Source organism: Otolemur garnettii, unplaced genomic scaffold (genome assembly GCF_000181295.1).
Source record: "Otolemur garnettii isolate 467f Iridium unplaced genomic scaffold, OtoGar3 scaffold00034, whole genome shotgun sequence".
Taxonomy (NCBI): Eukaryota; Metazoa; Chordata; class Mammalia; order Primates; family Galagidae; genus Otolemur; species Otolemur garnettii.
Window position 1 is genome coordinate 8,654,603 of NW_003852429.1, and position 14,781 is coordinate 8,669,383.

The window sequence follows — 14,781 nt, forward strand, 5'->3', positions numbered from 1 at the left end:
AAAAAAAAAGAAAAAAAAAATATTTTCCAGTAGTGCTTTTGTTTGTTTGTTTGTTTTTTAAGCAACTTGAGGTCATGCTGTTGTGCCAGGGGCATGGACAGGTAAACTCTTTACCTTGTTGTCATATGGGAAAGTACAAACTTAGGATCAAGAAGTATGTCTACTGACAGCTTTCTATTTTCCTTTAAAATGATGTAATTGTGTATTCCTTTTTGTGGAGCACTCATGCATTCACCGTTCACCCGGGAAACACTTAAAGAGTACTTACTATGTGCCAGGCGCCCTTCTGGTGCAGCCAAAATCCTTTCCCTCTCAGAGTCTACATTTAAATAGATAGGATAGAAATGTAAGCAGGTGAGCACAAAAGCCCTCTTTCCTGGCCAGAATTTGAGGTTGTGTGTGTGTTACTGTGTAGGATATTCTTCTTTATTTTTTTTTTTGAGACAGAGTCTCACTGTGTTGCCCTGGCTACGTAGAGTATCGTGATGTCACAGCTCACAGCAACCTCCAACTCTTGGGCTTAAGTGATTCTCTTGCCTCAGCCTCCCAAGTAGCTGGGACTAAAGGTGCCTGCCACAATGCCTGGCTATTTTTGTTGTTGTTGTTGTTATAGTTGTCCTTGTTGTTTGGCAGGCCCCAGGGTGGGTTCGAACCCATCCCAGTGTATGTGGCTGTCACCCTTTCTGCTGAGCTACAGGTACTGAGCACTGGGTAAGATATTCTAATTCTTCATAGGATGGTCCTGCTAAAATTGAGTACACAGTTTTGTGATATATACATGATTGTGGGGGCAAGGACAGGCATGGACAGGAGAGTGGAGCTCTTTAACCCCCATAAAATAAAGAGCTCCTGCCAATTGGTGATTGCCTTAATAAGTAAGACAGAAGCTCTACATTTTCATTACACTTTTCATAATTCCTTTTTTAGAAGTTTGAAAACAAACACTATTTTTGAGTCAACAAGGTGTATAGGTGTAATACATAAGACAGAAGTAGCACGGCAGGTGGGGGAGATGTTAAGTGGAACCACAATGAGCCCTCACTTAATGTCTGTAGATTCTTGGAAACAAGGACTTTAAGGAAAATAATGTTCAAATAACATCATTTCATTTGATATTATTTCACTTAAAGTTACAGCTTCCAAGAACCTGTCAGTGACATTAAGTGAGCTTGCAAGCTTTCCATATTTTACTTGAAGTAATTCCATAGTAACTCTGAGCACCTTGTGATAAATACGAAATGCATATTATTAATCCCGAGAGCAAACTCAAGGAAAAAATTAAATAAAATGTAGCTTAAAAAAAAAGAATTAAAATGAAATGCTAAATAATATTGTATTTGATTAACACAAAAGAACATAAGAGGAATAAAGAATAAAAAACCAGATGAACAAATGGAAACCAAATAGCAAACTCCAACTTTATCAAGGCAAATACATTAAAATGTGAATGGTTAAACACTCTCATCAAAATGTAGATATTGCCAGCCTGATTTAAAGCCAAGAAACTGTTACTTACATAGTATCTGCAAGACCTACTTTCAATACAGAGACACAAGATTAAAAGCAAAAGGATAAAGAAAGATATATAATGGAAATAGCATAAGAAAGCTGAAATGGCCGTGTTGGTATCAGACAAGGTAGGCGTCTCGGCAGCGCCTGTGGCTCAAAGGAGTAGGGCACCGGCCCCATATGCCAGAGGTGGTGGGTTCAAACCCAGCCCCCTGGCCAAAAAAGAACTGCAAAAAAAAAGAAAAAGAAAAAGAAAGACGTCTCTATGAATGTGGCTAAACACACATCAGAATGCTTTGGTGTGGTGAAAGGGTCAACTGTAAATGCAGTTACCCCCCATAACAGCTTCCACATACATGAACACCTTCTGAATACATAAGGTCGAAACAGAATTAACAGGAGAAACGGACAGATCCACAATCACAGTTGGATATTTTGAGACCAGAAAATAAAAGTGTTTAATTTTTTTGCATATTTCAATTTAATTCTAATTTGGTCTGTATTTTTCATATTTTGTTATGTTTGTGACATTTTGCCACCCTCAGTTAAATCAGTGTGACTATGCTTTATATGCCCCGTTTTCTGTTTTCCTTCCTACCTGATCTTCAGGAAAGAAATTTCTATTTTCTTGCCTCCAATTCATTGCTTTTTTTTTTCTTTTCTATATTCACTTCACACAGCTCTCTTTGTTAAAAAATATATTTGTGACGGATAATGCTACCCCTCATGTCTTCCCTTTCCTCCTAACCCCAGTGTAGAAGGAGCTGTTTGGCGTGATTTCTGTATATACTGCAGACAGTATATGCCCATAAATGGTATAAATTACTATTTTGTGTTTTGAAATAAGATCTGTGATACCTTTTATGTATATTTTCATGAATTTTAAATATATTAATACATGCACGTGGAGTTTATTTGACCTGTACAGCCTTTCTGCTGAATTCCACGTATGTGTATTCTGTTTCTTCACTGTTCATTCAGCTCTGTGATTGAATAGTTCTAAAAGCACACTTCAGCCCTACTAGGGACTGTCAGATTGCTTTCCAGGGCGGCTGTAGCTTAACTGTCCCTCAGGACTTTGTGAGAGCTCTCACTTCCCCTCGTCCTCACCCAAACTGGATGATCTCAGACTTTTAAATTTTTGCCAACTGTTATTGTGTTTAGCATTGCTCATTTTAGATTTCAGTTCCCTAAAAATAAGTGAGGATAAACATCTTTTCATGAGTTTTTTAGTCATTTTAATTTCCTCTTCTAAAATCTCTTTTTCATATGCCTTTTAAATTGGGTTGATAGTCTTTTTCTTATACATTTCCAGGGTTTCTATTCTTTCTTTTTTTTTTTAGACAGAGTCTCACTATGTTGACCTGGGTAGAGTGCTGTGGCATCATGGCTCACAGCAACTCAAACTCCTGGGCTCAAGTCATCCTCTTGCCTCAACCTCTCAAGTAGCTGAGACTACAGGCACCCACCACAACGCCCAGCTATTTTTAGAGACAAGGGTCTTGCTCTTCCTCAGGTTGTTCTCAAACTCCTGAGGTCAAGCAGTCGACCTGTCCTCTCATCCTCCCAGAGTGCTAGGATTACAAGCATGAGCCACCACACCCGCCCTTAGGGTTTCTTTTGGGGGGGGGCAGTTTTTGTCTGGGGCTGGGTTGGAACCCACCACCTCCAGCATATGGGGCCAGCGCCCTACTCCTTGAACCACAGGCACTGCCCCTTAGGGTTTCTCTATATGTTCTGAGTGCTGCATTTGCTGGCTACATGAATTCTAAGTACCTTCTCCCAGGCTTGCTTACTCTTGGTACACTGTCTTTTAAATTGTAAAATAGGTAATGTCTGTTTCCTTTTATAGCTTATGCTTTAGGTTTCTTATTTTAAAATTTTTTCCAATCCCAATGCCAGAAAGATACACAGTTTGTGATTGGTATTTGTGTACTTATTTCATTGGAAGTTTATGTATAGTGTCGGGAAGGGGGGCCTATTTTGTCATCTTCCTTTTGTATAGTTAGGGTATGCTTTTACCCATGTCCTTATACTCAGGAGAATATTTCCAAGGTTTTGTTCTCTTGGTCTATTTAAGTAACCTTAGATGAAAATCACACTGCTGTAATTACTCAAACTTTATGGTTTGTCTTTAAATCTGAGTCTTTATACTCTTATGCCTCTTTAAATAAACTTGCTATTCTGGATCTTTTGTGTCTTTGTTTTTTAGCTCTTTTCATTGTGACATAAATGCATAACCATAACTGTCATGAAGCTGCACAAATCACTGTAAACACACCCATAAAACTACCACCTGGCCAGCCCCTTAGTCTACCACACCTCCCTCTCTCGCTAATTCCTCCTGGTACTACTGGTGGTCATCTTTGTGCTTTGTTTTATTATTTTACTGTTTGGCATATAGTTTAGATTTATCTATTCTTAGTAGTTGAATCATACTGTTTGCAATCTTTTCTGTCTAGCATAATGACTTTAAAATTTAAGCCTTAAGTATTCTGTATGAATTTGAGGATTAATGTTTCCGTTTCAGCAGAACACCTGTTAAGATTTTATTTCAAATTAGATTGAATTTGTATATTAATTTGATGAATTGATATCGTAACAATTTTGTATCTTCCTATTAATGGATATGTTGTCTGTAATTTTTGCTAGGGTTGGTTTTCTAAAAAATATCCCTTATTATACTTTTTTGGTTTCTCTTTCAAAGCCTTACGCATGTTTTCTTTCTTTCTTTCTCTCTTTTTTTTTTTTTGAGACAGAGCCTCAAGCTGTCCCCCTGGGTAGAGTGCTGTGGCATCAAAGCTCACAGCAACCTCCAACTCCTGGGCTCAAGCGAGTCTCTTGCCCCTGCCTCCCAAGTAGCTGAGACCACAAGTGCCCGCCACAACGCCCGGCTATTTTTTGGTTGCAGCCGTCATTGTTGTTTGGCAGGCCCGGGCTGGATTTGAACCCGCCACCTTAGGTGTATGTGGCTGGCGCCTTAGCCACTTGAGCCACAGGCGCCAAGCCCTTACGCATGTTTTAATTAGATTTATTCCCAAGTATCTTGCCATTTTTGTTGCTATTATCTGCTGTTACTTATTTGTTTTCCTTTCTAGACTCTGATTGCTCTTAATGATTTTTTTCTTTAGCTGTCAGTTTCATTTTAGTACTTTCTAGGGACTCTTGAATTTTCAATCTGAGGATTTATATTCTTTTATTAATTCTAGAAAATGCTCAGCTATTATCTCCAAATATCTCCTTTCCCCCATGTACCCTCTGTTGTCTTCTCTTTGACACCCCCCCCCCCCATAAGTCATACACTGACACCTGATCTGGTCAGAATCCCCCTGTGCAGAGCCTGGGCCTTCCCTCTTGCCTTCCCACCGCCCCCACCCCCCCACCCCACCCCCGCGCACACACACACAGACTCTTTGGCACATGCTCTGCAGAGCTTGGACCTGCTGGGAGTGGGAGGAATCAGTTCTTCTCACTCAGACTCCAGTAGCCTCCACTTCACTCCTCCCTGTGCTCTACCTGGTGCCTTTAATCCTTGAGCCTGAGTCCTGAGGACTCTGCAGAAATTTGAATTTATGCTGCTTAAAGCCTGAGTGATTTAGAATTACTCAATATGCTTTCCATTTTGTTAGTGTGATTCATGATTATAGATGCTTTCTCGTTTTACTGACTGTAGTTTTTTCTGTTTTCGTTTTCTTTGCTGTTTTGTACTGTTTTTGAGAGAAGGGGCACAATGATCATTTGAAACCAAAAGTCTCCCACTGTCCACTCTCAGCCTGCTGTTACAGTCTATCTTCTGCACCAAAACTGTGTCTGTAGATACCTTGTTCGTCAAGTGCCTCTGGATGCCATGTTCAGTGGTCAGTTCTCTCTACCTTACTTAGCTGTTAGTGGCATCAGACATAGCTGACCACGTCCACATTACAACTCTCTTCACTTCCATGGTACTAAACTCTCTGAGTTTTCCCGCTGCTCTCTGGCCCCTCCTTGTCTCCTCTATCCATCCACCAATTACTAGTGAACCACTGGGTTCAGTCTTAGTCCTGTTCTCTTGTCCATTACTCATCCTCCACCCCATATTACCTCATCTAGTCCCATTACCTTAAATACTGTGTAACAGGCATCCTAAACTACGGCCTGCAGGCCACATGCAGCCCGCCTAGGACATTTATCCAGCCCGCCGGGTGTTTTTGCCCCCGCTGCCTGTCCTGCTTAGCAGCCAACTCATCGCAGTCCAGCCCTTCACCTGTCTGAGGACAGTGAACTGGCCCCCTGTTTAAAAAGTTTGAGGACTCCTGCTGTATAATATCCAATGACTCCCAAATCGTTATCTCTGCCTTTTTCCTTGAGCTCCAGATTTAGACATCCAACCACCCACTCGTCGGTTCTCGACCAAAACGTCTAATAGATACTCCCAAGCTCATGACTGTGTGGCATGTGCATTTTTTCTGCTTGGGATGTTCTTCCCTCAGCTCTCACAGTCACTGGCACTCCATCATCCTTAAGATCTCCACTGAAGCATCCTTTTCTCTAAGGGCTCCCCTGACTGCCTGCCCTGGAGTAGGCTCCTTTCCCTCTCCAAGTCACTTTATTTCCTTCTCAGAACTTTGTTTTAGAAGTTGTCATACTTACTGACTGTGTTCTAAATTCACAGCCATAGCTTCTGTGAAAGTGTGCCTTGCTTTTCTCATCCCCTGATGTATTCTAAAGTGCCTAGAGCAGTGCCTGATGTGTATCAGAGTCTCAAGAAATCCTTGCCTAATTAATTAATTTAAATTTTTATAATAAAACATTGGCATGCACGTTTCACATATTAGATAGGAAGTTATCAAATCGTCTCCAATTTGGTATGAATGACTTTTTTTCCTAAGAATCAAATTCACATAATTACCAAATTTACATGATTAAAGATTTCTACAAATGAATAACCATAGTCATTTTTACCAAGAAAACTGTGGAGAGTCTTGAGACATCTCTTGCCATATAAATAACCTTAAAGGTGAAAAATAGATTGGTTTATAAATGGAAAAAAAAATTTTTTTTTTGAGACAGAGTTTCACTTTGTCGCTCTCGGTAGAGTGCCCCATGGTGTCACAGCTTACAGCAACTTCCAGCTCTTGCACTTAGGCAATTCTGTTGCCTCAGCTTCCCAAGTAGCTAGGACTACAGGTGCCAGCCACACGCCCAGCTATTTTTTTGTTGCAGTTTGGCTGGGGCCAGGTTCAAACCTGCCACCCTCGATATGTGGGGCTGGCACCCTACCCACTGAGCCACAGGTGCCGCCCTATAAATGGAATCGGTAATATTTCATTTGTAACTAGCTAGTGATGGTGAGGAATTTAAAAATACAAAGAAATCAATATTTGAAAAACTGGCTAAACACTATGTAAATAAAAACCAAGATTTTAGGGAGTCTTTATTTTGTGACAGATTTATTATGTGCTTGGGTCAGATTAAACAACAGTCATTTTTCTGCTGTTATCTCTCTCCAGTGGCCATCTGCCAATTAGGGTAACCACAGAGGTCGTACAGCGTGAAAGTGTTTTCATAAGCAGATCTTCTATGCGTTTTTGCAAGATGAAAACAGTGTTTTTAAAATATCTTACCAGCACTTTGACTGTTAAGAGATTAGTATTTTGCTAGCTCTTCTAATTCAATAAAAGAAAAAAATTGTATACCAAGAAAATTAAATTTTTCCTTGATTTGTACTGTTTAGTATTTTGTAATTTGGTGGAGATTTTGCTTATCTGACACTACTAGAACTTAAAAATAAATCTGAAATATTTTGTGACTATTGATTTTGTGTTAAATATATTCTTTAAAATGTTATTACATTTAAGCCATATTGCTGGACTTCTTTCTTTTAGATTTCTGGAATGTGCTATGATAGCAAAATGTTCCAAGTTCACCAAGTGCTCTGCATCCCCACCTGGATGGCAAAGTTCTTCTCTTGGACGCTGGAGCCTATCTTCTCCTCTTCAGAACCCACCAGTGAAGCCAGAATTGGGATGGGAGCCACCGTGGACATCCAGAGACAGCAGAGGATGGAGCTGCTCGACCGGCAGCTGATGTTTTCCCAGTTTGCACAAGGGAGGCCACAAAGACAGCCACAGGTAAAGGGGACAGTCACTGAAAATTTAAAAATACTCATTGGCCCAGGTAAACTTCTCCTCTCTGATTTCATGTGAGGTAGGGACTACACTTCATTCCTGTGCATTGCAATGTGGATGTTGACATGTTTCCAAATAGAATGCAAGTCTAGTGTCCGTTAGTGGCTTTTCTTAGTTTTTTTTTTTTTTTTAAGTTGAAAAAATAAATTGCAGCTGATTGGTCAAACTGGACATTCTTGTTCCACTTATATCAGGTAAGCATTATTTCTTAGAGAAACACCAACCTAGTTAACAAGATGTGCTATTTATCTGTTTTTATAATCTTGTAAAAGCCACAGTGTCTTCCTGTTAAAATGCTAATTATGTGCTGTGGAATGAAGAATGAATGTAAAACTTCCTGATTTTCCTTGGTTGAAATAAAGAAAATATGAAGGTTAGAAAATTTTTAAGAGAAGAGCCAGTGAGTGAACCAAATAAGTGCTGTGTCTTCTTAACCTTGTTATCAATAATCAGGAACTATTTCACATTTGTCTACAAATACTGGAGTAGCCAAACAAACTAATACTACACTTGTGTTTCAAGCGAGACAAGAGAAGGAGGGTTACTGTACATCAGGCTAAAACCCCTGACTCCGTCTTCTTGGATGCCTCTGTGATTCCGAACACTGGGCTCCTCCTTTCTTGTGTCCATCTTCTTTACTCTGTGGGGTAGTAGACATGGGACTATTCTGTCTTGCCATCTCTCTGTCTCCTGCCAGCACTGGGTGTGAGAGATAGGTGTCATGGTGGTTTAAAGTGGAATCCAGACAGAGGTCCTTAGTGTCCCATTAGAGATGCGGGTCCCACAGTTTATATTTTGGGTATGAGGAAGGGGATGGAGTCTATGAGAGAAAGAGAAGCAAAAGTTATTTCTTAAAGATGGGTTTGAATTTGTGGTGACTCCAAAACATACCATAAGATACCCAGGATATAGTCATTAAGGATAGAGGAAAGATATTTCTCTCAGAGAGGTGAAAGCTGGAGGTGTGGATGACATTGTCACCTCTGTGGACAAACTGGGAGAAGGGAACTAGGCGAGTTGTGTAGGACTACAGCTGATGTGCACGGAGACCACAGGTGAGGATGTGGACGCTACAAGGAAATCAAAGAGGAGTAGAAGGTGTGAGAACTCACAGTGAGCGGTGTTAGGAAACTGAGTACTGGTGAGTGAAAATATTTTCCAGGTAGAGTGGACAGAGCTTATGAGGGAGAAAGAGAAGAAGGGGATGATTCTGAGGTTTCTGGCTTCGATCATGGGATAGATGGGTGGTGTTCTATCTCACTAATTTCAGAGGAGCAGATTGGGGGAAACATGTTATCTGAGATGTGATGGGAATCCCTGAGAAGAGACTCCCCATTAGAGGGCTGGGCATCTGTGCTCATGAGCAAGCCAGAGAAGCTACGGTTCTCAGGTTGGCTTCCCCAGGAAGATTTTTCTGTGTGAAGTTTATTGGAGAACACTGGCAGCTTCAGTGTCGCTGGGGAAGGAAGCAAGACTGGACAGAGGGACAAGTTGAACTGCAGGCAGAACAAAAGCCCCAACTCCTGTGAGCACAGTGGAGCCACTAGTGCCCTTCTGAACTAGTGCCCTTCTGAACTGTCCCAAACTGCAGCAAGAGGTCTGAAGCTTTAGTTAAACCTCTCACAGCCAGCCATTGGTGGCAGGTGGCACAGCACCCCTAGCTAAAGACTGGGTTCTTCCACCCTGACGGAGTTGGGGGACCAGGCAACATTATGGCATCCACAGTCCAGCCCTGCACTGCTGAGGTCTTTCTGTTTTCCTTGTCTTAAGAGCACCTCCTCTGGGGTTCCAGTAGGACCCTCTGCCTTGAAGGGAGAAATCAAGAGGATGGTTGGGGGACAAAGTACACCCCTTCAGTGGAGGCTGGTCTCGGGACCACGCCTGTAGTCATCCTCTCCTTCCTCTGCTGTCTGCTCTGGAGTCCCCATCACCATCTACTAGAAGGCTCACTCAGTAAAGTGACGCAGACCATCATCTGTGTGGGGTCTCAGGCCCTGGTACCCAGGCCTTCTCAGGCTGTCTGCTGCATGTGTCCATTTACTATATCAACTGGGCAAGGGAGCAGCGTGAAATGGTCCAGTGGAGGTCCTGGGTGCCGTACACGTTCTTCCCTGCCTCTGGTTTGCCGGAAGCTCTATCTTTTCCTCATGGTCAGGGCTGATTACTGCTGCCAGGACCTGGTTCCACTTCTGGCCTGCAAGTCCTCTGGACCAAGAAGCCCACAATGACCAGGCAACAGCTGTTACTTAAAATGTATTGAGATTCTTGCAATGTCCCCACCTGTGAGCTGTGCCCTCATGGAACTTAGAGTTGCAGGGACAGGAAGCGGGAGATTACCAGAAGGGAAGGCAGTCAGGATCATTTATTTTTAAGACCCCTGCTCACTATGTCTCTGTGGGGACATAGCACACGTATAATGGTTGTTGACTTAGGCTTAAACTGTGTCCTGCAGCATTGAGGGCCACCCTTGCAGGATATTGTCTCCAGCTGATATTTCACCTGTACTGTCACCTGGCTGTGCACTAGGGTCTGGCAAGCTCCTGGGTCTTGTGGTATGTGTGAAGGTCCATGTGTCCTGTGGTCTTGCCACTACTGCTCCCACTTTGATGTAAGTGGGTCCTTTGATCTGATGTGAGGACCCCAGTCAATAAACCAAGCCACTGGTGGTGCTGGCTGGCAGAAGAGGCAGAGAGACCTATAACTGGAGTATGTCAATCCCAGTGAAGATGAATCCTGCCTGCCCTCATTTCCTAGAGTTGCTGTGACAAAGTGCCATGGCCTGGGTGGCCTAAACAACAGAAATGTATTTTGTCATGGTTTTGAAGGCTGGAGATGCAAGATGGAGGTGCCAGCAGGTTTGGTTTCTGGTGAGGCCTCTCTCCTTGCTTGCAGATGGCTGTCTTCTCCCTGTGTCCTCATGTGGCATTTCCTCTGCATGTATTCCTGGTACCTCTTCCTCCTGGAAGGACACCAGTCCTCTTGGATGAGTCCCACCCTTATGACCTCATTTAATGTTAATTTCCTCCTTAAAAGGCCTACCTTTAAGGATAGTCACATTATAGGATTAGGGCTTCAGTGTATGAATTTGGGTAGGTGGGGACCACACTGCCTTCCATAGCACTGCTCCTCCCACAGTTAAAAGTAGCTAGGTCAACTGGGGGAGGGTACCCCACATGTGGCCTCCATCCTGGCCACCATGGCTGTTCCATTCGTGTATCCGTGCTGGAGTGGGGGACAGTGGTGGAGTCACTGAGTCACCAGGTCCACCCTCTGGTGCCTGTTCTGTGGTGGATGTCCGGGGCAGGGGTCACCTGCAAACACTCGATGCCTGTTCCTGTCTGTATCCACTTGTCAACCCTTCAAGTCTCCTTGTCCCTTCCTTCCCAGTCCCTGACTGACCAGCCAAGTCAGAGGCCATGCCCAGGGAATCCATATATGTTATTGCCTCTGGCCACTTCTCTTTCCGCAGAGTTAATGGCCAAATGCATCACCCCACTATGCCCACTGAGGGTTTCCCTCATCACCAGCTTTTGGGGTCACACCTGAGGTAGAGCCATAGTATGGCCATGGTTCTTCAACTGTCACTTGTGTCCCAAGCTAGCCTGTCCACAAACCATATCTGACCATCTTCCCCTCTGTCTTGGTGGTGAGGAACCCACTCCATGTGGCAGTGGATATGAGCTGGAGAGACTGTGGTGCAGCAGACTCTAGCAGGGGTCTGGCGTGCCCATTGGCCCTGCTCATGCTGATCCCAGATGTCCATGTCCATCTGATCCCAGGTTTCTATTGGGTCCCCCTGGGTGATAGCTTGGTGGCTATCTGCTGCTGACTACAGGCCCACTTTATTGCCCATGGACGGGCACTCCTTGATTCAGCCTCAGTTTTGTGAAAATCTCTAATTCTCAGCTGTGTGTGCATGCCCTTGAAGATAGGTTCTTCTACCCTGACAGAGATGGTAGACCGGGCAGCATTATGGCATCCACATAACCCTTGCTCTGGGACTTTAGGGACCATGTTGTTATTCTCCTTTTGTGGCTTGCGGTAAACTCCCAGCTGTGTCTCTCCCCACCCCAGATACTGGGAGCACTACAGGCTCCACCAGGTTGCATAGTGAATGAAACAAACTCAAACCCCTGCCCTCCTACAACGTGTATTCCTGCCAGGCACTTGTGAAATGGTACAAGCCTTTGTTGGTGGCTGTCCCCACTGTTCACCAGACTCCTCTGGTTTCATAGGTTGGTCTTCCACCAACAGGTCTGAAGTCCAGAGCTGAAGCCTTTATGTTGAGAGGTGTTTTGGACAGCAGGGAGCATATTACTCATTCAGAAGCCCACTGAGTTCTCACAGTAACCAGACATTTATATCCCTACACCCGGCCAGCGTAACCTACTGCTGAACTTCCTCACTAGGCCATGTTCAGTCCTTTGTCTTTAGCTGTTACTCAGGTGGGCACAGGAAATCACCACCTGGAGAGCTCTGCCACCAAACCACCACTGAAGAAATTCTCTGCTGTGTGTGCATGCACAGGTGAGAACTATATGTGGGACAAGGGTGTTGGGACGTACACTAGGGCAAAGTTTATTTTCCCTTATTTTTCAGCAAGTAAATACTTAGTGCTTATGTGCTAGGAGTGGGGCTAGAGTGGAAAAGACAGCCCAGTCCTCTTCCTTACGGAGCTTAGATCCTGTCTCCTGCTGAGTTGCCATGTTTCACTCTCAGTAAGAAGACCACCATCATGCCTCATGCCTCTCTCATGTTAAGCACTTTACAAACACTCCTAGTGTCAGCCTTGAGAAGTGTGGGTTTTTCTTCGTGACCTCCGAGGATCAGAGGGGTACTTGCTTGTCCAGGGACATGCAGCTGCTTATGGGGACCTGGGCTTGGGACCCAGCTGTGTCTGACTCCAGGGCCTCTCTTCCTGATCCCCACATTGCTCCCCTCCCCACTGAGACTCCTTAGTGGACTTTACCCCCCTTTTTTCACATTGTCTGACAGGAACTCATGCCAGGCTTCATTGTCTAATCACAGTTCGGATCCAGAGTTAGAACTTCTGCTTCCATCTTCCTCTACTTGTTTCCAAAATACATTTTTATTTATTTTAATGCCCCTATATTTTTTTATTGTAGGCAACCTCAAATTGTCTTATTACATTTAAAATAAATCTATTATTTGTATAAGAACTGTTTTCAGATATTTTTCATAGAACGTGGGGTTTATTTGGTCAGAAAGTCATTCAGTTAATAATGATTAAACATTAAAGATGATGTGTCTGCAGTTTTGAATTCCAGGCATTCCAGAATAACAACTCAAGTCTAGTTTTGAATTGTTTTCTGGATCTCTGTGTCCAGTTCTGATTCATGTAGTTCATTTCACCAGCTGCTTGCCAACAGCCCTGCCTGTGGTCCTCCCAGGGCTCCCAGACATAGTCAAACTGCGTGAGAACCAGGGTGAGTGGATCCTATGTGAGCATAAGAGGAGCAGAATATGTGATTTCCCTTGGTAAGTTTGTGGTCAGGGAGCTTAAGCAGGTGTACTTGAAATAGATGAGCATCTAAGAACAATGAAGCATCTGAAGAGCCCACAGCAGTGAGAATCTGAGGAGCGAGCCATTAGTGTGGACTGATGCTGCCCAGGGTGCATCCAGGGATGGGCAGGATGGGAGTGGATGGAAGGCACTGGATGCATCATTCCAAAGGCTGGACCAGCAAGAGGGAGGTGGTAGTGAGAAGGAAGCCCTCTGAGAGCCCTGTTGGGGTGAAAGATGGGAGGATATGTAGTGAAAAATGGGAACTAATATAGCTACTGGTAATGGAGGGAGGTTTTTTAAACCTGACAGTAGATTTTAGTTTGGATATTGGAAGCTGTGAAAAATGGCTTATTCAGTAACAAAGGTAGGACATTTATCTCAGAAAAAGTTGCCCTTAACAGTTAGCAGGGACCTCCCCAGGCCCTGGCTCCAACACTGTGCTGAGCTCCTGGCTCCCCTCTTTGGATCCAGGGACTGGACTTCCCTCTGTCCTGGGTTCCTACTGCCCATGGGATATCTTCACTGCAGTGTTCACAGACTTTTGGGATGTGTGGTTTCTTTGCTAAATTTGCTTTTCCTTCTAACTCCTTACTTTTATGAAAAGCACCATCATTTATGCAGAGGCCCAAACTAGAGGCTCCACCCTAGACATCTCCCAGTTAAGCCTCCTTACCTGACATGCCTCCGCCTGCCCCTAGCCTGGGTAAGTCCCTTGTCATCCCAACAGCTAGAGTTCAGGCTGCCCTCAGCGTTTGCTGGATTTATGTGGCAATGGCTCCCCTCTCTGTCACCAGCTCCCTGCCTCCCCCACCGTACCCCACAGCTCAGCCCCCATCAGGGAGCTCTGTGAAAATGCAGATGTGACCTGTGCCACCCCTGCTGTAATCCCTCAGTGTTCTCTGTAGCTTTCCAGCTGATTAGAACACAAGGCCGCAGATAAGGCCACCATCTCCTTTCTAAAGACTGGGGCAGGTTCTTAGGCAAACTTTACTAAACTATTTGCAATTCATCATAGCCCAGTTTTCACGCCGTCTTGCCTTTACATCTGCCCTTTTCTCTGCCTAAAACAAACTTCCCCTCTACCAGCCTCTTCACCCCACCCTTCCTATACACACCCCATTTTTACTTACCTGACTCCCCTTCCCTCATAGTGTTCCTGACTCTCATCACCTCCTATGTTAGAGCCTTCCTCAGTGGGATTTTGAGGGCCACTGTGCTCCTGTGGGTCCATGGGTCTCATGGCCTCACTAGCCCACCGCCTGTCGGTCACTTCCTGCACCACTGTGTTTTGGAGTGGTGGAGACTTTTGGCTTCGTGTCTCTAGTATGTGAATAATGCCTGGCACATAACAGGAACTCACTAAATAGTTGGGGCATCAGTGAGCAGATGTATACACAATAAATACATACAGAATGACTACTGCATGTTCTGAGTCTGGCTGAGTACAGATGTGAATAGGGCTGGAAAGAGGTACAGAAATTCTGAGAGGACAAGTAGAAAGCAAGACCTTCTGGAAGCTGCGAAAAATGACTTATTCACTAAGAGAAAGTAAAGAGGAGAAGGAAAAGAAATAGAAAT

The 14,781-nt window shown here is 44.0% G+C and overlaps 1 protein-coding gene across 1 annotated transcript in view; it reads left to right on the forward strand.

Moving 5' to 3' along the window:
* Positions 1 to 14,781, forward strand: part of UBAC2 (UBA domain containing 2) — a 173,821-nt gene that overhangs the window by 123,226 nt on the left and 35,814 nt on the right. Inside the window, exon 7 of the mRNA XM_003789594.3 lies at positions 7,374 to 7,619. Coding sequence (XP_003789642.1) covers positions 7,374 to 7,619 — 246 coding nt within the window. The remainder of the gene's footprint in view (positions 1 to 7,373; positions 7,620 to 14,781) is intronic.